This window comes from Callithrix jacchus, chromosome 3 (genome assembly GCF_049354715.1).
Source record: "Callithrix jacchus isolate 240 chromosome 3, calJac240_pri, whole genome shotgun sequence".
In the NCBI taxonomy this organism is placed as follows: Eukaryota; Metazoa; Chordata; class Mammalia; order Primates; family Cebidae; genus Callithrix; species Callithrix jacchus.
In genome coordinates, this window is record NC_133504.1 from 129825796 (window position 1) to 129849024 (window position 23229).

The 23229-nt window shown below is 36.6% G+C and overlaps 1 protein-coding gene across 9 annotated transcripts in view; it reads left to right on the plus strand.

Annotated features, from left to right (window-relative positions):
* Nucleotides 1-3365: 3365 nt before the first annotated feature.
* The window catches only part of CENPC (centromere protein C), an 81076-nt gene continuing 61212 nt past the window's right edge, over nucleotides 3366-23229 (plus strand). For 5 of the 9 annotated variants that reach the window (XR_004740907.3, XR_013533097.1, XM_054253320.2 and 2 more), the window contains exons 1-5: nucleotides 3366-3609; nucleotides 4201-4247; nucleotides 7348-7418; nucleotides 8445-8539; nucleotides 15809-15902. Coding sequence is in view for 3 of the 9 variants with exons in the window: in XM_054253320.2 (XP_054109295.1) it covers nucleotides 3592-3609; nucleotides 4201-4247; nucleotides 7348-7418; nucleotides 8445-8539; nucleotides 15809-15902 (325 nt within the window). In the remaining 6 variants the exon portion in view is untranslated. Of the gene's footprint in view, nucleotides 3764-4200; nucleotides 4248-7347; nucleotides 7419-8444; nucleotides 8540-15808; nucleotides 15903-23229 lie in introns of all 9 variants that reach the window. The other 4 variants (XM_035293632.3, XM_078367141.1, XR_013533098.1 and 1 more) reach the window with 2 other exon arrangements.

Here is a 23229-nt window from a genome sequence, read left to right on the forward strand (position 1 = left end):
TACTACAAGGCTACAGTAATCAAAACAACATGGTACTGGTACAAAAACAGAGATATAGACCAATGGAACAGAACAGAGGCCTCAGAGGCAACTCCACACATCTACAACCATCTATTCTTTGACAAACCTGAAAAAAACTAGCAAGGGGGAAAGGATTCCCTGTTTAATAAATGGTGTTGGGAAAACTGGCTAGGGGGAAAGGATTCCCTATTTAATAAATGGTGTTGGGAAAACTGGCTAGCAGTGTGCAGAAAGCAGAAACTGGACCTCTTCCTGACACCTTACACTAAAATTAACTCCAGATAGATTAAAGACTTGTATAAGACCTAACACCATAAAAACCCTAGAAGAAAACCTAGGAAAAACCATTCAGGACATACGCATAGGCAAGGACTTAATGACTAAAACACCCAAAGCATTGGCAGCAAAAGCCAAAATAGACAAATGGGACTCCACAGCTTCTGCACAGCAAAGGAAACAATCATTAGGTGAATCAACAAGCAACAGAAAGGGAAAAATTTTTTGCAATCTCCCCATCTGACCAAGGGCTAATATCCAGAATCTACAAAGAACTAAAACAGATTTACAAGAAAAAAACAAATAAGCCCATTCAAAACTGGGCTAAGGATATGAACAGACTCTACAAAAGAAGACATATATGAGGCCAACAAACATATGAGAAAAAGCTCATCATCATTGGTCATTATAGAAATGCAAATCAAAATGACATTGAGACAGCATCTCATGCTTGATAGAATGGTGATCATTAAAAAATCTGGAGACAACAGATGCGGGAGAGTATGTGGAGAAATAGAAACACTTTTACATTGTTGGTGGAAGTGTAAATTAGTTCAATCATTTTGGAAGGCAGTGCAGTGAGTCCTCAAGGATCTAGAAATAGAAATTCTATTTGACCCAGCAATTCCATTACTGGGTATATATCCAAAGGATTATAAAGTGTTCTATTATAAGGACACATGCACACGAATGTTCACTGCAGCACTGTTTACAATAGCAAAGATCTGGAACCAACCCAAATGCCTATTGATGATAGACTGGATGTGGCACATATACACCATGGAATATTATGCAGCCATAAAAAATGATGAGTTTGTGTCCTTTGTAGGGACATCGATGAACCTGGAAACCATCATTCTCAGCAAAGTGACACAAGGACAGAAAATCAAACACCGCATGTTTTCACTCATAGGCAGGTGGTGAACAATGAGAACACATGGACACAGGGAGGAAAGCATCACACACTGGGGTCTGTGGTGGCGGGGATCTAGGGGAGGGACAATGAGGGGTGAGGAGCTGGGGAACAATAATAAGGGAAGAAATGCCAGATACAGGTGATGGGGAGGAAGGCAGCAAACCACATTGCCATGTATGTACCTATGCAACAATCTTTCATGTTCTTCACCTGTACCCCAAAACCTAAAATGCAGTTAAAAAAAAATATATATATATATAAAATGTTGGGATCAGCAAGGTTATTTCTGTGTGTTTTAATGGATCAGGTTCTCACAGTATAAAAACCATTGTCCAGGTTTTGGAGTCAGAGGGACCCAGGTTTGAATCCTGGTTTGGGCACCTACAAGCTGTATGAACTTAGTTTGGCAAGTCATTCCCACTCTATCACAGAAGCCTGATTTGTAAGATGGGATATTTTACAAATATCTTGATTTGTAAGATGGGATATTTTACAAATATTATCCCAAATATTCTTGGGATAATATTACATTCTACCATTTAGCAGTGATGTGATCTTGGTCAAGATACTTATCTTTCTGTGTTTCAGTGCCCTTATTTATAAAACAGAAATATTAATTGCTCTCTTCAATGCATGCAAAGCATTTACGGAACTGGGCATAGTGTATGCACTCAGGAAATGTTAGTGTTTATTATTATCTATTCCAAATGTGACAGCAATAGATTATATATAATATAAACTGACTGGCAAAACTGCCAAACATAGTAAAAAAAGTCCTTGCAATGACACCAATAGCTTTATTATTGAATTCTTACTATGTTCCAAACACTGTTCTTAGATCTTAACAGGAATTATTTAATTATAACATCTCAACCATTTTAATATTATTCTGTTTGCAGACAAGAGAATTAAGGAACAGATAACGTACTTGCCCATGATGGCAGAATTCATGAAATGTAGTGCAATCCAGGCCCATTTTCAGAGTTCATGGTTCCTTTCTTCCCTATCAAAAAATAAATATAGAATAAAAAATTGGCTTTCATAGGTGACAGCATTTGTTAAAGCACTACATGTTTTAAAAATATATTAGCTCCACTCTTGATTAAGGTATTTATTCAATTAGTAAACTATTTTCTGATTAAATTTTTCTTGTAAATTTTTACTTAAATAAAATAAGACACAGCTTCATAGAGTAACACACTAGTCAGGTAGGAAGAAGTCTTCCGAGCACCTAATTTAGACTTCCATTTTATCACTACGGAAACACCCAGAATGGTGACACAATTTTGTCATGACACAGCTAGTCAATGGCTGGCAGGTTTCAGTTTTCTGTATAGAATTCTTTTCAGTGCATCATACTTAAATGATAGATATTTACGTGGGTCATTTGTTGACAATGCATCACCAAATTATCACCCACATTTTTGAAAAATAATACAAGCCGTCATCACTATTATTATAGAGTTCAGTTATTTTCAGAGATGATGTTTAGATGGGCTGGGCGTTGCCGACGAATCTGCATTAGAAAAATTTCTTCAAGAAAAGATTCTATTCAAATAAAGTCGTCTGCAATTTCTACCTCTCATTCTTCCAAGTATTAAATAGAACTGTTGAGAAGTTTTTTTTTGTATTTTTTATTGCATTTTACGTTTTGGGGTACATGAGCAGAACATGCAAGACAGCTGCGTAGGTACACACATGACAGTGTGTTTTGCTTCCTTTCTCCCCTTCACCCACATTTGGCATCTCTCCCCAGGCTATCCCTCCCCACCTCCCCCTCCCACTGGCCCTCCCCTTTTCCCCCCAGTAGACCCCAGTGTTTAGTACTCCCCTCCCTGTGTCCATGTGTTCTCGTTTTTCATCACCCGCCTATGAGTGAGAATATGAGGTGTTTCATTTTCTGTTCAAGTTTTACATTGGGCACAAGGTGCGGTTGCAACGACCGTGCCTTCCAAAGGCCCAGTCACACGCCCGCCCCTAGCTTGGAGCTGAGGAAGGGAGGTGGGAAGAACCCAGCAGCCGGAGGCAGGGAGGGCGGGGCTGCGGGCGGCAGGGCTATTGGCCAGGAGCCTGAAGGGGCGAGACCACTAACCGCTTACTTCCTATTGGACGGCGCGACCGGTTTTGCGCATGTGCTGCCCGGTTCAAACCCGGCTCGCGTTGAGTGTTTGTTTGTTGAGGGCGTAGCCAATGGGCGGGCTGCGTTTTTAGCGCGCGCCTTCCGGACCGTAGCTGTTGTCGCCGTCGCCTTCAACTTAGAGGTGTTGCTTGGCCGCCGCCTCGTAGTCCGGCGACTAGTTTCTTGCTCGACTTCCTGGAGCTGTGGCCCGTGTGGATTTCCACCTCAGACTTCTGCGCGAGCTCAGCGGGGCAGGAACATGGCTGCCTCGGGTCTGGTAAGGGCGGGCCCCGGCGCTGCAGGCGAGCGGTTGAGCGCCTGGCTGGGGCACGGGGCACAGGCGCCCGAGGCGTAGGAGAAGGAAACTCTCGGCTGGGTCTGTGGTCTCTGACGGATTTCAGTGGGAAAGCCGCAGGAATTTTTGAAAGGAAGTATGATCGTTTGTCGATAACCAGAGTTAATCTATTGTACTTTTATTAAGTTTTCATGTCGTCATTTCGTCTGTGCCGACGTCCTAGTTTTGAGAGGTGCTTGTGATTCCTGCCTTTTAGTCTAGCTGCAGTTCCTAGGCCTCCAAATACTTTGCTGCCCATAGTAGGAGTAGTGAAACGCCTTAAAAGTGTGCCTTTGCATCACACTCGCTAGTTGGGAGGAGCAGATTATGTAACAACTGTATTTGGAAATAATCTGACATTTTCAGTTCTTTTGTCAAAGTGGTGGCCTTATATGCAGTTCTTGTGGCTGATATTTATGGGGCATCAGTTACTGACAAAGTCTTCTGAAAGACACCTATTAAAAGGTGCAAGCTGTGAATGACTTATGGAGGCAGCAACTCATATTTTGTGTTGGTGATTTACTTCTTTTTCAGGATCATCTCAAAAATGACTACAGAAGAAGATTTTGTCGACCTTCCAGGTGATTTATATACTTGAACTTTGAAGATTATTTTTATTACCATCTTTACATAGTAGATTTTTAAATGAAGAAAGGAAAAACTATCACCTGACTAAAATAATGATTTCTTTGCCCACTTAAGAGTAGTCATCTTAGTTATTTTATGTTAACAGAGGAATGTTAATGCAAGCAGTGCAGTGACTTTGTGGCAGTGAAAAAAGAAATCCACCTGATACAGTGGTGGAACCAGGAAGAGACAGTCTCAATTCTGACTACATGGGAAGAGGATTTTGTAGCATGAATCAAATGGTTAAATTAGAAATATGTAGCTTATTCAGTGGGGCAAAAAGAAAAATAATATATGCTGTCATGCATTTATTTGTTGGGTGCTTATTTGGGTTGTTTTGGTCCTTTTAATTGTAAAACCTGTTAAAAGTAAATTTTTTAGTTAAATATTTAATAGTAATAGGATGAAAAGCATGTTTTTAAAAGTGACGATATTATTGTGAATAACATCTTGTTTACTGAGCTGTGATTTTAGTAGGTCCAATGGGGCACAAAAATGCTTTCTTTTCCTTACAAGAAGCTTTCATTTCTATTGGAAAAATGTACATTTGTGAAATAATTTAATGGGCAAAAATTTCTACTTTTAATACTGAAGTAATGACTTCTGTATTATAGAGAGTAGGCCTATATATAATTAGGCATTAACTTGCAGTATAGACAGCCATGTCAGAAATAAGGGTTTTGTGTTGTTGATATTAAGGAAAGCTTTAAAGTTGTAGTATAACTTAAGTGGATATTGAATAGGGATTTAAAGACTAAGCTAAGGTACATTGCAGACGTAGAAAGTAACTTAAAAAGGAACCAAAGCAGGAATACATTTATTTTTCAGTAGCAGAGAGACCTGATTTAAGAAGGTGAATATGTCGGGTATTAGTGGAAAATGACCATATGAGTTGGATTGAGCCAGAAAATGTATATGTTAAGACTTTAGGCATTTATTATAGACTTGAATAAGCTGTCCTAAATCTTCTGTGGAATAAGGGCTGTCTGATGTAAACACACACACACACATTTAAAAAAGCAAAGATGTTTGATGTTTACAAGGTAGCTTAAGAAAGGGGCTGTAGGAGTCTAGACATGATGGAGGTGCTTACCCTAAGGTAATAATGACAAGTGGGGAGAAAAGATGAATTTGATAAATTTTGAAAAAACTGTTGTCTAGACTAAAACCTGTGTTTTAATAGTGACTCTCTGCATTATCACCTTTGACAAATCTATCTTTTTGGATCTCATCCATGAAATACGAAATAGCAAGAGTGTGTTTATAGTTGGAAATAAATGCACCTGTAGGTGGCATTCTGGGCTGGTGTCAAGGGCAGAATTTATGATAGTGACCTATATTCTGATAGAAAGCCAGCCACTAAGACTAATTAAGTTTACAAACTGAGGCAGGCCATTTGACCAATTTGGGTTTCAGTTTGCCTATCTGCAAAATGAGGGCACAGGATTCAGCTAGTGTTTTTTAACTAGATTCGCATATCAGAATTATCTCAGTCACCCTGGAAAATCTTATTAAATTGGTCTGTGGTAAGTGACCAAATATGTGTATTTCTGCAAAGCTACAAAAGTAATTTTATGCATATATTTGGATGATAATTATTGGACTGGATGATTTCTGAGATGTTTCAGTTATAAAACTTGATGATGGATGACCTGATAATGCATTGTGGCTCACAATCTTTAATTACTTCATATATAGTACTTTTCAAGCTTTCAAGAATAATAGAAATTTTGTAGATGAGGGATCAGTTAACTTTGGCCAGTAGGCTAGCCAAATGTTTTGTCACAGGTTTTGTTTCAGTTTTATTGGAGTACAGGCATGCCTCTATTTACATATTGTCTGTGGTTGCTTTTGGGTTAGAATGGGAGAATCGACTGGTTGTGACAGAGACCGTATAGTTTACAAGCCTAAAATATTTGCCGTCTGGCTTTTAAGCAAAAGTTTGACAACCCTGTTAGAGATGCATGTCAAAATTTTATACTGATTGAAATCCAGATGTCCTTCAGCAGGTAAATGGTTGAACACTGTGGTGTACACATAGCGTGGAACACTACTTTTCTCTAAATAGCAAAGAAGTATTGATACATTTAAGTTGGATTGATCTCCATAGAATTGTGTTGAGGGAAAAAAGCCAGGGCAAAGGATACATACTATATGATTCTAGTTATGTTTAATTTTTTCCAAATGACAGAATTTTAGAATTAGAGGACATATTAGTGGTTGCCAGAGGTTAGGAATGAGAGGAGGCAGGAAGGAGGAGAGAGAAAGGTGGTTATAGTTATTAAAGGACAATAGAAGATCTTTGTGATGATGGAACTATTCAGTATCTTGACTTTGGTTTTATATGAACATGCAGATGTGATACGTTGTGTAGAAATAAATACACATAAACATGAACATACTCAGAAATGAGTACATGTAGAACTGGAGAAATCAGAATAGCATTGGTAGATTGTATCAATATCAGCATCCTGGTTGTGATAATATGCTATAGTTTTGTAAACTGTCAGCACTGAGGAGCACTGGGTAAAGTGAACAAAGAATTTCTATTATTTTTTATAGCTGCATGTGAATCTATACGCTCAATATAATTTTTAATTAAAATTTACATTGATTCATAAATTGTTAATATTAATGATACTGAATCAAAAATGCATTTGAGAACTTATAGGGAGGAATATGTTACTTGGAAATGTAACTGTAAAGTCTGTTAAAAAAGCATTTCAGGACTGATTGGATTCATTCAAAAAAATTTGTGTTGAGGTACAGCAGTAATCTAAAACAGCTTTAGACAAGGCTTTAGCCATGGCTATTCAACTAAGAAATGTAATTGTTAATGTAGATTATGATATAATAATTCTTATTAGGAAAGAAGGAGTTCATTAGAGGGAACTCATAGACCCTCAAGTACTTGTTTTGTCTTCGGATGGTAAAGATATTTTACATATTAAGTTAATTAAGATTTTATAATGAGATCTGGAATTTTCAGATAGATGGTAATATAAACAAATATCTTCTGAAAATGATTGGTTATATTTTCTCTTTCTTTATTAGGGCACGGGACATTAACACAGAGCAAGGACAGAATGTTCTGGAAATCTTACAAGACTGTTTTGAAGAAAAAAGTAAGGCTTCATTTCAAGATGGAATTTGAGGGTTAGGTGGATGAAAATATGAGTTTGTCATGGTAATTAATATCAAATGCAGCAAATATGTTCTAGGGTTTAAATATACGTAAAGTATTTTCCCTAGAATTTTGAGTTCAGGTGCAATGCTTCTGGCATAGTTAGGATAATACTGACAAAAATAACAATAATTTGACAATAATTGGCCATCCCCTTTAGTTCACATTAGATTGCTGTAATCTGGAAGTCCATACATAATTACCATACACAAGAAGAAATATTAATTTATGTTTTTGAGACATAGTCTCGTTCTGTTGCCCAAGCTGGCGTGCAATGGTACTATCTCAACTCCCTGAAGTGTCTGCCTCCCAGGTTCAAGAAGATTGTATTGCCTCAGCCTTCCGAGTAGCTGGGATTATAGGTGTGTGCCACCATGCCTGGCTAATTTTTGTTTTTATTTTGGTAGAGACCGGGTTTCACCATGTTGGCCAGGCTGGTATCAAACTCCTAGCCTCAAGTGACCTGCCCACTTCAGCCTCCCAAGATGTTGGGATTATAGGTGTAAGCCACTGCCCCCAGCCAGAAAAAATACTTCATATAATGAAAATAGATGTGTAGAATTCTTGAAATCGTCAGAGAATTGGGGATAGTCTTTGGTGATATATATGCCTATTTAAGGAAGCCATGAATTATAGTAAATACTTTTCCAAGTACTGATTAGCATCAGCAGGTATTGGAATAAGAGTAAGCCAGCCAAAGAAATAGGGGCAGATGATAGAAAAGAATGTTTTCTATACAAGCTCTGAAAGAAGAACTGGCATATATTGATACTTCAGGTGTTTTGTTTGTTTTTTTTATTTCTTGATGCTTCTCAGAAACATTTGAATATTAATGTTTCTACTTAAGCTAATTGCGGTCAATGAGTCAACAGATGGTTCTTCACATGCCATATACAGCTACTTTTAATTGTAACTAATAAATATTATGGTATATCTTGTTTTTGAAAATTTTGTACTTTTGTTTTAGGTCTTGCCAATGATTTTAGTACAGATTCTATAAAATCAGTGCTTTATTCAACACCCAAAATAAAAGACACTTGTATTCAGTCACCAAGCAAAGAGGTAAGTGATAAAGGAGAGCTGGTATAGGTTTAATATTTTAATGAATGAAGGTATGCACAATATACTTAGGTATATTTTAGTTGTTTGCAAGTCTTATTCTTGAAAGGGAATTCTGTATTCCCGTTGACTTTCTTTAGAATTTGGAGATATTTTGTGAAAAGCTTTATTTGATATTTTCTTTCTTTTTTTTTTTTTGAGACGGTGTTTTGCTCTTGTTACCCAGGCTGGAGTGCAATGGCGTGATCTCGGCTCACCACAACCTCCGCCTCCTGGGTTCAGGCAATTCTCCTGCCTCAGCCTCCTGAGTAGCTGGGATTACAGGCATGCGCCACTGTGCCCAGCTAATTTTTTTGTATTTTTAGTAGAGACGGGGTTTCACCATGTTGACCAGATGGTCTTGATCTCTTGACCTCGTGATCCACCTGCCTCGTCCTCCCAAAGTGCTGGGATTACAGGTGTGAGCCACCGCGCCTGGCCCCAATATTGTCTTTTTTTCTTAAAATGTTCTTACAGGGCTTTGGTATCAAGGTTATGCTAGAGGTTCTTCTAGGTAGGATGCAATAAGCCACAGAAGGCTAACACTCCTGCTAAAGCAACTATTTAAAAAAATGCAAACTAATTTTATTTTTAGAGATCTGAGGAGCTGTGGAAACAATAAAGACTAGCAAAGTATAGTCAGTAACTAATTTTCTTCCCTTCTGAGGCAAAATTCTTCTCTCCTCTACTATGTTCTATTACTTATGCAGGTTTTCCACTCTGGCTGATAGGTACAGGCATTATTTTAGGTCCTGTGTGACTGGGAGGATATTCCCCTTCAAGGCTTTGGGTGGTTCTTTCTCTGGTTTTCTCACAACACAGTCTCTGTTCAAATATTTGATTGAATGCTTAAGAGAGATCTGTACGTTCTCAAGTTTTCTCTGTGTAACTGTCTCCCATTCAGTATTTTACCTTGTAAATTCTAACCACCTTGGTCTTCCTGAATACTCAGCTTTGGCTCAACTGAGGATTTCCCCTGTGTGCCACATCCTGGAAATGGGTAGATCAGAGGGTTCTCTTCATTTGTTTCCCAACTCAAGAATCATTCTCCTTGTTTTTCAATTTCATATTTCTTGAGAATCTTGTATGTTTTTTCTCTTTTTAAAATTTAAAGGAGGGTAAATATGGTCCCTTTTGAGACATTCTGCTCTAAAGGTAAGGTCCACTGCAATGACTCTAAATTACTTTGGACCAAAGAAGAAAGCATGTTGGGAATGCAAAATATTCTGAACCAAATGAAAACAATAATATGAATTATCAGAACTTGTGAGATTTAGCTAAAATAGTATTAGAGGGAATTCATAACTTTAAATGAATATTAAGAAATAAGTGTTCAAAATAAGCGTTCTCCTCTGTGTTTATATTGCCTTGTAAAATGAGTTGTTCAGTATTTTATCTTTCTCTTTTCTCCTGAATTGTTTATGAGTCAGTATTGTTTCTTTCTTAAATATTTGATGTTATTCATAGTTTTATCTTTGTGAAAGTTTTAAAATATGAATTTATTTATTTATTTTTCCTTTTCTGAGATAGGATTTCACTCTTTAGCTCAGGATGGAGTACCATGATATTATCATAGCTCTCTGCAGCCTTGAACTTTTCCTGGGCTTAAACCACCCTTCCCTCTCAGCCTGCTGAATAACTAGAACTATAGATGCTGAACTGTTTATTTACTTTTCACAGAGTCTTGCTCTGTCACCGAGGCTGGAGTGCAGTGGTGCTATCTCAACTCACTGCAACCTCCGCCTCCCAGGTTCTAATGATTCTGCTGCCTAAGCCTCCTGAGTACCTGAGATTATAGGTGCCCACCTCCATACCAGGCTAATATTTGTACTTTTAGTAGAGATGTCTATGTCAGCCAGGCTGGTCTTGAATTCCTGACCTCCAGTGTTCTGCCTACCTTGACCTCCCAAAGTGCTGGGTTTACAGGTGTGAGCCACTGCATCTGGCCATTTAAAAATTTTTCTTTACAGAGGCAGGGTTTCAATATGTTGCCGAGGCTTGTTTCAAACTTCTGGGCTCAATCAGTCCTCCTGCCTCAGCCTCCCAAAGCATTGGGATTACAGGCATGAGCACTGTGCCTGGCCTCACTTTTGTTTTCTTATGAAACATAATATATTAAAATTCACCAATTGCATGTATATTTTATTGAATTTTTACAACTGCTACCTCGATGACGGTATAGAACATGAAAGATTTGGATTTTACTTAATAGTTTCAGTAGACAATTTAGATTTTTTATTTTCCTTTTTTTGGAAAGTTTTACCTAATTTTCTTGTTTTAGGGGTTTCTTCATTTTATTTAAAATTTCCAGTTTATTTGGATAATGATAGTGTTGTTTTGTAATATCTTTTTACAGTATTTTAATGTTTGTAGGACCTATAGTTACATACTCTTTTTCATTCCTGATGTTGGTCATTTATGCCTTATCATTTTTTTTTTTAATTAGAGCTAGAGATCTTGCTATGTTGCCCAAGCAACTCCTGGGCTTAAGTGATCCTCCCTAAGCTAAGTAGTAGCTGGGACTACTGCTCATGAGGCACATGTCACTGTGCCTGCTATGCCTTGTCTTTTTCATTGATTCATTTTGTCAGGGTTTATCAAAGTTTTGGTCTTTCAGAAAACAAGTTTGGCTTTGTTGGTCCTCTTATTTGCTTGTTTTTACTTTCAGGTTTTTTTTTTAATTTTATTTTTCATGTATTCTTTATTTTTATATTATTATTTTTTTTCTAATCCTTGAGATGGATGCTTCCAAACAACAGAGACTTTGTAGGTGTTAGGGTTTTTTCAGGTAGGGCCTTTCCATGCAGCAAGCTTGGCCCAGGCCTTCCACATAAGAAGTAGAATTTGTTTACTTGATTTGAAAATAAAGTGAGTTAATCAGACTTAAGACTTATCTGTCTTACTGGGTTTTCTGTTTGAAAACTTGAGATTTCGAGGTCTACTTCATATTTGTATGTCTTTAAGTAGAATAAGATATGAGTCCTTAGGTTTTAACTGAAACACAACCAAGCTTCGTAAAAGAAATTAGTTTTTCTCTTCTGTTTTCTGGGATAACTTGATTAAGTAAAAATGATCTGTTTCTTCAAATTGAGATCATTTGAAATACATATGGTTCAGGATGCTTTATTGGGGATGTTTGTGATTACCACTTTATTTAATGATGATCTGTTACATTTTTTGTATTTTTTTTTGCCAGTTTTGACATTTTATAATTTTCTTGAAACAGCTAGTTCCTTCTTAATTTGTGTATAGTTAACTTTATGTTCTTTCTCATTGTTGTTACTCTTTTTTTGTTGCTCATTTTCACCTTTTTAAATTATCTGTGTTGTTAGAGGTATTTTTCTGTCATTAGCATTTTCAAAGAACCAGCAGTCTGTGCTGGTTCACTGTTTTCTTTTCCCTATTTTTTTTTGAGATGGAGTCTTGCTCTGTCTCCCAGGCCAGAGTGCAGTGGCTCAATCTCAGCCCACTGCAGCCACTGCCTTTTAGGTTCAAGCGATTCTCCTGCCTCAGCCTCCCAAATAGCTGAGACTACAGGTGCATGCCACCATGCCTGGATGATTTTTGTATTTTTAGTAGAGACGGGGTTTAACCATGTTAGACAGGATGGTCTCGATCTTCTGACCTTGTGATCTGCCTGCCTCCGCCTCCTAAAGTGCTGGGATTACAGGCATGAACCACCACTCCTGGCCCTCTTCCCTATCTTTTAAAATAATTTTCTTCTTAATGTTTTGGAAGAATTATTTTTAAGGTCAAAGGCATTATGTACATAGAAGTTAAAATAGTTCCATAAATTCCACAAAAAAAAAAAAAAAAACAGTAGAGCCCACTCTTCCTCCTCCAAGTCCAACTTCTTAGTCTTAGTTATTTCTTCTGGATATTTTGACTCCATATTTCAAAATAATGTTTATATGACAGTTTCTTGATTTTTTTTCAGTCTTTGCTATTACTTTTTGGTTTTCTAATATGGAAGTTTAGACTATTTGTCATATAGTTTCTACTTTGTACCACAACACATAAACTTTCATTTTTTAGTACATCATATTTTCAGTAGGATTAGTATTTAGTGTTCACAGTATTTTTATGACTGTTTCAGTAGTCACAGCTATGTAAAGTACTAATGGTTAAATTTTGTTTATGTACAGCTCTTAGTTTTCTCCTGATTTAACCTTTGTTTTTCCATTTTTGACTTTCTGTGCACCTATGACTAATTCATCACCAGTTTTCTGTGACAAAAGTTTAAGTATAAATATCTTAGTATATGTAGACCCGTTAAGTAATTTATCATTTTCAGCTTTTTCTGAAACTATCTCTGCTCTGTTTTTTTCTTCTATCTGCCCTTAGAGCTATCACATAGGTTTTGACATGTACTCTTCCTGTATCACAGGGAAGTCCCTTTGTTTTTCTCCTGAATTGCATCTCATATTTCTTGGATCTTAAATCTTCCTTTTTTCTTGGCCTCTTCTTTTTTGGTGGAACTCATCTTTTAATAGCTTTCTGAGAATTTAAGACCTTAAATGTTTAAAAATATCATGGTTTTACCCTCATGATGAGTAATTTGGATGAGTACAGAATTCTATTAGAAATTATTTTCCTTTAGTTAAAGTAACAGTTTTTCATATGAAGCCTCTGTTTTATTCAGGTATATTTTCCTTTAGACTTTTTAAAATGTTGCTTTCTTTTATTTTAGCTCCTCCTCTTGAGAATACTGTTTTGAGTCCTTGATCCTTTGTGACTTTTTTTCTCGTTAGAGGCTTTTAGGATACTGTCATCTATCTTTAGTGATCTAAATTTTTATTATATTTTTTGATGTTAGCTTCATCTAACCCTTTTCATAAATATTTCTTCCTACAATTTCTGTTTTCTACAATACCCTTTTTACTTACTTTGCTCATTACCTGGCCTTTTTTCTTATGTCTAATGATCCTTAGCTGTCTCCTCTCATTTGAAAGTGGGAAACTAAAACACATGGGGAGCTCCATATGCCTAGTAAAATCTGTAGGCTGGTAGATTTCACTGGTTTAGTTTACTCCATTTCATTGTTGATACCCAGGGGTTAACATCTGTAGATTTTTTTTCTCTCGGCCTGGTAAATATTTCTGGTAAAGATACCTCTCTTGCTTGGCAATTCGATTCTAACTGCGATTGTTTTTAATTTTAGTCAGATGTGGCAAAGGGGAAAGTACAGTTTGAATGCTCCTACTTAATATCTCTGGTTTTCAGGTATTGCCCTTAACTTCACCTGTGTCTTCTGCCACTAATTTCATAGTCTTTCTGTTTTAGAAACTCAAGAGAGTAAATATGTTTGGGAGGGGCTCTTTGGTTTTACTACCTTCTTTTTTTTTTTTTGAGATAGAGTCTCGCTCTGCTGTCTAGGCTGGAGTGCAGTGTCACAATCTCGGCTCACTGCAACTTCTACCTTCTAGTTTCAAGCAATTCTCCTGTCTCAGACTCCTGAGTACCTGGGACTACAGGTACCTGCCACCACTCCCGGCTAACTTTTGTATCTTTAGTAGAGATGGCGTTTCACTGTATTGGTCAGGTTGGTCTCTAACTCCTGATCTTAGGTGACTGCCTCCCCTCAGCATCCCAAAGTGCTGGGATTACAGACATGAGCCACCCACCCAGTTTTCCTACCTCTGTATACACTTTTATTCTGTGACAAAAGACACATTCAACTATACACACTTTTAACACCCTCTGTTTGCATGTTTCTTCTTTTTTTTTGAGACAAGGTCTTGCTCTATTGCTGGAGTGCAGTGGCGTGCTCATAACCCACTGCAACCTCAAACCTCTGGGTTTAAGTGATCCTTCTACCTCAGCCTCCTGAGTAGGTAGGACCACAAGCATGCACCACCACTCTTGCCTAATTTTTTGTTTTGCATAGAGATATGGTCTTACTAAGTTTCCCAGGCTGGTCTTGAATTCTTGACCTCAAGTGATCCTTTTGCCTTGGCCTCCCGAAGCCACTGCATCTGGCTTGCACCTTTTTTTAGAGGTGTCTTACACTTCTACTAATCTTTATAAGTTTCTCCATGATTCAGTTATCATCCCCTGGGCCCCACCCACAACACAAGAGAATTCTGGGAGATACAATTCAAGTTGAGATTTGGGTGGGAACACTGCCATACCATATCAGTCTGTTTCTTATTTATTTTTCTACTGGTAGATCTGTACCGATACTGTGTCCACATTTCTGCTGCTACGGAGAGCAGAAGGGGACCTCTGACAGGTCCCACTACCATCCACATTTGGTGCTTCACTAAAGGGACTCGAGAGACTTGGCATACAGTTGAACTCATGACTGATACTTATTATAGTCAGTCAGGATACACAGCTAGGTCAGTAAGAGAAAAATTCACATTAGGTAGAGTCTGGAGGAATCCATGTATAGGCTTCCTATGCTTCCCAAGGGGCCATATAGAGTGTACTCATTTCCTCCAGCAGTTAAATGCAGTAACATGTATACACTCTTTCTCAGAGCTTTTTTAAAACTCAGGCTGTTTTCACTGGGGGTTCGTCCCCTATGCAGCCTCTGCCTGCCAAAATTTTACGCATTCCCAGAAGGAGAGAAAGCAGATGCTAACCATAAATCACATTGTTTATGCAAGCAGTGTAGGCAGGCTGGCACAGCAGGTGCAACCTTGTCTGTTGGTAATGGAAGGTATATTCTAAAAGTCAAATCTCTGAATGCCAACCAAGGGATAGCCCTGTAAGCTGGCCCTTTAAATTATCAGGCCTAACATGTTAATCTCTCCTGCAAAGAGTGAATCTGTAAATTCTATAGTGTTTTACATGTCTATTTTGAACTTTACATAGATAGGATTGTTATGTACTTCTGCAGCTTGCTTCTTTTTCTGGTTAAAATAATCATATATATTATTGTAGTTTATTTGTTTCACTATTATATATATAATATGATATATCTTTACCACAATGTATTTATTCAGTAAGTTTATTCAGTCTTCTGTCCACATAGTTTTTGGCTGTTTAGAGCAATATTGTTTCTGTGATAGGTTGTATGAAATTTCAGCTTTACTGAATAATGCCAAATTGTTTTCTGAAGTAGCTATTACTTTAGAAATAAAATAAAAAGTAGTATAAAAGTCTTAACAGCTGGTTTGTTGTTTTAGAATGCTGGTTCCCCCCATTTAAAAAACAAATATATTTCATCAGAAATGGTAAGTTAATAAAGTAGTTCTAATGTTGTATTTCTTCTGTGCTCTGTGCCAGAAATCACATCCAAAGTCAGTTCCAGTTTCTTCAAGACAGAAAGAAGCCTCTCTGCGGTTTATTGTAGAACCAAGTGAAGTCACCAACAGATCAGGTTGGTGGCATCTCCATGGGCATTATTTGCTTGGATATATTTAAAAAGTGAGAAATGTTAATGGTGCATGTATTGTTTTAAGTGTGAAGGTCAGGTTCAGCTTAGACAGAATTGTGAATTGTTAAATGGATGAGTATTTTATTTCCTTACAACTCCATGGTCAGTGCTCTTTTTCTGTCTTCTCCATTTCCTTTAGTCTGTTATATGTGCTATTACTTTTTAAGGTTTTCTTTATTTTCATTTTTTGGATTAAAAGAGTGTTACTTCATTGAGTTAATAAAAGTTTGAAAGAAGAATTTGTCATTACTCCTATTATTCTGCTGAGGTAGCCCTTGAATCATCCTATAACTTAATTGGTACTCATAAATGAAAAAAAAAGCATATGTGTCTGTGCCTGTGCTTTCAGAAAAGGCTGTTACAATTTCCTTTCACACCAATAACATCAAGAATATCTTTTACCTGATAGACTATTTAACTATTCTACGTTTTTGCCAGTTCATTGATAATAAGCAACCTCATTTTTACTTTAGTGTCGATTTCCATGATTGCCAGAGTTTGAGCACCATATGTTTATTGACTGTTGGATTTTAATTGTTAAATGGTGTAACTTTTCTTTTATAGCTTTAAGTTTCCTGTTTTAGTTCAAAGTTTGGCTTCTCCCAATGGTATCTGTAATAACTTAGATTTTTCATCTGAATACCTTTTTTTTTTAAAAAAAAGGAAATCTAAATCTTTAACCATCTGGAATGTGTTTTGGTATATAATATGACACAATCTTCTAAGTTTATTTTCTTCCAGGTGGTCAGTTGTGTCATTGTGTCATATCTGTTTATTAATTAAAAAAAAATCTGTTTGTTTCTGAATGTACCACTTTTATCATATATTAAGTCTCACATAACATTCAACATACAATTTTTTTTATTTGGACACGGAGTTTTGCTCTTATTGCTCAAGCTGGAGTGCTATGGCATGATCTTGGCTCACTGCAACCTCTGCATTCCAGATTCAAGCAATTCTCCTGCTTCAGTCTACTGAGTAGCTGGAATTACAGGCAAATGCCACCTCACCTGGCTAATTTTCTGTATTTTTAGTCAAGGTGGGGTTTTACCATGTTAGCCAGGCTGGTCTTAAACTCTTGACGTCAGGTGATCTGCCCACCTCAGCCTCCCAACACATTCAACATACTTTTGAAATTTGATATATTTGTTTTTTCCTGTGTCAACACAATACTCATGTTACTTATAGTAGCTTTATAGTATGTGCTGATATAAAGATAAATACCTTTACTATTCCACTGCCGTTCTCCAGCCTTTTTTCTTTCTATAAGCTTTTAGTTTTATCCAATTCCCAATAAAATTTTGGAATTCTAACTGCAGTTGCATTTAATTTATATTTTGTGAGAATTCACATTTTTATGTTATTTAGATTTTTTACAAAATGAATCGTGTTTATGTTTCTTAAAAAAATATTAATCTGGGGCTGGGCGTGTTTGCTCATGCCGGTAATCCCAACACTTTGGGAGGCTGAGGTGGGTGAATCACTTGAGGTTAGGAGTTTGAGACCAGCCTGGCAACATGGTAAAACTCCATCTCTACTAAAAATACAAAAATTTTCTGGGTGTGGTGGCAAGTGCCTGTTATCCCAGCTACGTGGGTGGCTGAGTCAGGAGTATTGCTTGAACCCAGGAGATGGAGGTTGCAGTGAGTTGAAGATCGCACCACTGCACTTCAGCCTGGCTGACAGAATGAGACTGTGTCTCAAAAAAAAAGAGTAACCTGAAGACACTATCAAGAGTGTGCAAGGGGAACCAGACCAGGAGAAAGTATTTACAAATAATGTACCTGATAAGAATAATAGAGATTTATATCCAGAATATACAAAGAACTTCTACAGCTCAACCACAGAAGAACCAGACAACCCAAATAAAAGATGAGCAAAGGACTTGAATAGACATTTCTCCGAAGAAGGTATACAATTGGCCAATGAATATATGAAACGATGCTTGAAATCTTAGTTGTTAGAGAAGTGCAAGATAAGACCCTAGGGAGATACCACTTTACGCTCACTAGGTTAGCCATTATTTAAAACAAAAAAAGGAAAATAAGGGTTGCTGAAGATGTGGATAAATTAAAACCCTCGTGCATCACTGGCGGGAATGTAAAATGGTGCAGCCACTGTGGAAAACAATTTGACAGTTTCTCAAGAAGTTAAACAGAATTACCGTATGACCCAACACTTACCTCCTAGGTATATACCCAAAAGAATTGAAAGCCAGGACAGAAGCAGACATTTGTATATTAATATTCATAGCAGTATTATTCACAATACGCAAAAGGTGTAGACAACCCAAGTTTCCATCAACAGATGAATAGGTAAATAGCATGTGGTATATACATAGAATAGAATATTAGTCATGAAAAACAAAGTTCTGCTATTACCATAGCATAGAAGAATCTTGAACACAATCTTGCTAACTGAAATAAACCAGACCAAAAAAAGGACAAAAATTTTTCAGTTCCACTTACATGAGGTATTTAGGTAAATTTAGAGATAGGAAATAGAATAGAGGTTGCAGGGGATTGCAGTAAGGGGTAATGGTGAGTTAATGTTTGATGTGGAATTCGTTCGAGATGATTAAAAAAGTTATGGAAATGGTGATGGTTGCACATTGTTGTGAATGTACTTAATTCCACTAAATTGTACACTCAAAAACTGTTAGCATGTTAAACTTTGTTTTGCAATTAAAAAAATGTTTTAGTAAAGTGTATCTCCTGGCTCCCCATTCTGCCCTCCCTCATAGTATTGGGTCTTCGACTTTCTTGTCAAGGTTAATCCTAACTATACTATAATTTTTGTACTATTCTGAATAACATTTTTTTTAAATTATGAGGATAATTTTTGTATCAAGAAAATTTTATCCCAACACCGAGGTTTTAGAAAATAATTCTAGACCTTTAAAAATTCGAATCTTTCAGTTTTCTTTAAGCCATATAATCATGTCATTAGCTAAAGAGAGGTTTTATCTGTTATGTTTAATCTGATTGTTTCAGTCTGCTTGCCTTTGATAGAATCTGAGTCAGTGTTGTCTAATAATGATGATAGTAGGTATCCATGTCTGTTCTATGATTTTAAACGAAATTATATTAGTACTGTGCCACTTAATAATTGTGGGTAGTTTGGGGTAAATTTAGTTTATATCTTTTATTTCTTTTTCTTACCATCATTAGCACTTGAGTATTATGCTAAATAACAATGATGGGTCCAAGCACCATAGCTTAGACCTATAGTTCCAGCACTTTAGGAATCTGAGGTAGGAGGATCACTTGAGGTCAGATGTTTGAGATCAGCCTGGGCAACGTAGTGAGAACTTGTCTCTACAAAAAACACCAGAAAAATTTAGCCTGTGCAGTGGCATATGCCTGTAGTCCTGCCTTCTTGGGAGGCTGAGGTTGGAGAATCACTGGAGCCCAAAAGATTGAGGATGCAGTGAGCTGTGCTAGTGCCGCTGCACTCCAGCCTGGGTACAGAGTCAGACCCTGTCTCAAAAAAAAAAAAGATGGGATGAAAATTCTAGCCTTGTTCCTGCTCTTAGAAAGCATTCAGTTTTTCACATTAAGTATATGATGTTAGCTGTAAGCTGAAGTTTTTAATAGGTGTTTTTTAGGGTTTGGAGATTTTCTATTTGCCAGTATGCTGAGATTTTTTTAAAATCATGAGTAATGTGAATATTGTCAGATGTATTTGCATAAATCCATATGATTTTTCTTCTTTAATCCATTGATATGGTGGCTTATACAGATTGATTTTTGAATGTTTAACCAGCCTTGCCTAAAGTTTCTATATGGTCATGGTGTACGGTTGATTTGAGGTCTTTCTCCTTTTCAAATGTATTCATTTGGCACAAATTTCCCCCTTAGGACTGTTGCAGCTGCATTCTACAGGTTTTGATGTGTTGTGTTTCCTGTTCATTTCACTTATTTTGATGTATTTTTAAATATCCTTTCAGACTTTAAACTATTTGGTTTTCTTTTTGAAGTATGTTAATTTTCTAATGTTTGCTACTTTCATATTATTTTTTTCTTAATTTCTGATTTTGATTCCTTTATGACAGAGTATATACGGTGTAATTTCAGTTTTTTTATGTTTATGAAGATTTGTTTTATGACCCAAGATATTGCTTGTCTTTATGAATGATTCATGGGTACCTACCTGAAAAATAAATGTATTCTGTTGTTGGGTGTAGTTATCTATAAATGTCAATTATTCTTCATTATTACTATTTTTTCTACATTGTTGGATGTGATTTGCTAAAGTTTTGTTTCGGATTTTTGTATTTAAGGAGAGATTGGTTTATACTTTTTTTTTTAATGCTGTGTTTGTATGGTTTTGGTATCAAGGTAATATTTACCTTATTAAATGAGTTGGAAATTGTTCCCTTTTCTAATTTTTGGAAGGAATTGTGTTAAAATGGTGTTAATTCTTTAACTATTTGGTTTAACATTCTCCAATGAAATCATCTGGTTCAGGAGATTTTTTTTTTCACGAAGTTTTAGGTAACAAAACTAATTCTTTAATAGTTACAGGACTATTTAGGTTATTATTTTCATTGTTGGCGAATTTTAGTAGTTTGTGTTTTCTGAGGTTTTGGTTCATTTTTTGTAATCATCTGTCAAGTTGATAAGCATAAAGTTGTTCATAGCATTACCCTACTTATTTTTTTTTTTTTTTTACTTTAAGTTCTGGGATACATATGCTAAATGTGCAGGTTTACACAGGTATACCTGTGCCATGGTTGTTTGCTGCAACTGTCAATCCGTAATCTAGGTTTTAAACCCCAGATGCACTAGGTATTTGTCCTAATGCTGTCCCTTACTTTTCTCCCCTCCCCTACCGGGTCCCGGTATGTGATGTTCCCCTCCTTGTGTCCATATGTTCTCATTGTTCTACTTCCACTTACCAGTGAGAACACGTGGTGTTTGGTTTGCTGTTCCTGTGTCCGTTTGCTGAGGATGATGGTTTTCAGCTTCATTCTTGTCCCTGCAAAGGACACAAACTCATTCTTTTTTATGACTGCTTAATATTCCATGGTGTTTATGTGTCATATTTTCTTTATCCAGTCTATCATTGATGGGCATTTGGGTTGGTTCCAAGTCTTTGCTATTGTAAATAGTGCTGCAGTAAACATACATGTGCATGTGTCTTTATAATAGAATGATTTATAATCCTTTGGATATATGCCCAGTAATGGAATTGCTTGGTATGTCTGGTTCTGTGTCCTCAAGCAATCATCACACTGTCTTCTACAGTGGTTGAACTAATTTACACTCCCACCAACAGTATGAAAGTGTTCTGTTTCTCCACATCCTCTTCAGCATCTGTTGTTTCCTGACTTTTTAATGATTGCCATTCTAACTGGCATGAGATGGTATCTCATTGTGGTTTTGATTTGCATTTCTCTAATGACCAGTGATGATGAGCTTTTTTTGATATGTTTGTTGGCCAGATAAATGTCTTCTTTTGAAATGTGTCTGTTCATATCCTTTGCCCACTTTTTGATGGGGTCGTTTTTGTTTTTCTTGTAAATTTGTTCACGTTCCTTGTACATTCTGGATATTAGCCCTTTGTCAGATGGATAGATTGCAAAATTTTTCATCTATTCTGTAGGTTGCCTGTTTATTCTGATGACAGTTTCTTTTGCTGTGCAGAGGCTCTTTAGTTTAATGAGATCCCATTTGTCTATTTTGGCTTTTGTTGCAATTGTTTTTGGTGTTTTAGTCATGAAATCTTTGCCCATGCCTATGTCCTGAATGGTCTTGCCTAGGTTTTCTTTTAGGGTTTATATGGTTTTAGGTCTTACGTTTAAATCTTTAATCCATCTTGAGTTAATTTTTGTATAAGGTGTAAGGAAGAGCTCCAGTTTCAGCTTTCTGCATATGGCTAGTCATTTTCTCAACACCGTTTATTAAATGGAGAATCCTTTCCCCATTGCTTGTTTATGTCAGGTTTGTCAAAGACTAGATGGTTGTAGATGTGTGGTGTTAATTTCAGAGGCCTCTGTTTTGTTCCATTGGTTTATATATTTGTTTTGATACCAGTACCATGCTGTTTTGATTACTGTAACCTTGTAGTATAGTTTGATATCAAGTAGTGTGATACCTCCAGCTTTATTCTTTTTGCTTGGGATTGTCTCAGCTATATGGACTCTTTTTTGTTTCCATGTGAAATTTAAAGTAGTTTTTTCCAGTTCTGTGAAGACAGTCAGTGGTAGCATGATGGGAATAGCATTGAATGTATAAATTACTTTGGGCATTATGGACATTTTCATGATGTTGATTCTTCCTATCCATGAGCATGGAAGTTTTTTTCTATTTGTTTGTGTCCTCTCTTATTTCTTTGAGCATTGGTTTGTAGTTCTCCTTGAAGAGGTTCTTCATGTCCCTTATATGTTGTATTTCTAGATAGTTTATTTTCTGTGTAGCAATTGTTGACGGGAAGTTTACTCATGATTTGCCTCTCTGCTTGTCTATTATTGGTGTATAGGAATGCTTGTGATTTTTGCACACTGATTTTGTATTCCTGAGACTTTGCTGAAGTTGCTTATCAGCTTAAGGAGTTTGGGGGGTGAAATGGTAGGGTTTTCTAAATATATAATCACATCATCTGCAAACAGAGACAGTTGACTTCCTTTCTTCCTTTATTTCTTTCTTTTGGCTGATTGCCCTGTCCGGAACTTTCAATACTTTGTTGAACAGGAGTGGTGAGAGAGGGCATCCTCATTTCGTGTCAGTTTTCAAAGTGAAGCATTACCTTACTTTTGATGGCTGCAAAATCTATTGTGATATCATCCTTTGTTCTATTCCACATATTGGTGGTTGGTGTCTTCTTATCATTGTTAATTTTGATAGATGTTTATCATTTGTAGTTTTTTCCCCCAAAAAATACCTTGTGTCAATAATTTTCTATATTTTTCTGTTATCAGTTTTATTGATTTCCGTTCTTTATTTTTTCCAACCCTCTGCTTCATTGGGTTTATTTTGCTCTTTTCTTGATGGAGAAATTTTATTTCTACTTTATAATTCATTACTATATATTTTGTTCCAATTGTTCCAGATTTGACTAATAGAAGCTCTTTTTGGTTCTAGTGACATAGTCCAGTTTTGTTGTTTCTGAGCACTCTCTTACCTTTTGGAGCCACAAGATGCTCTCCTTCCTTATCCTAGAATCAACCATTTCTTTATGGAATCACGATTTCTTTTACTGGGTAGTGGTATTAGAAACTGAGATCAGAATGCTAGGTCTGCTGTCACTCCTGTGGAGTTGTTGCTTC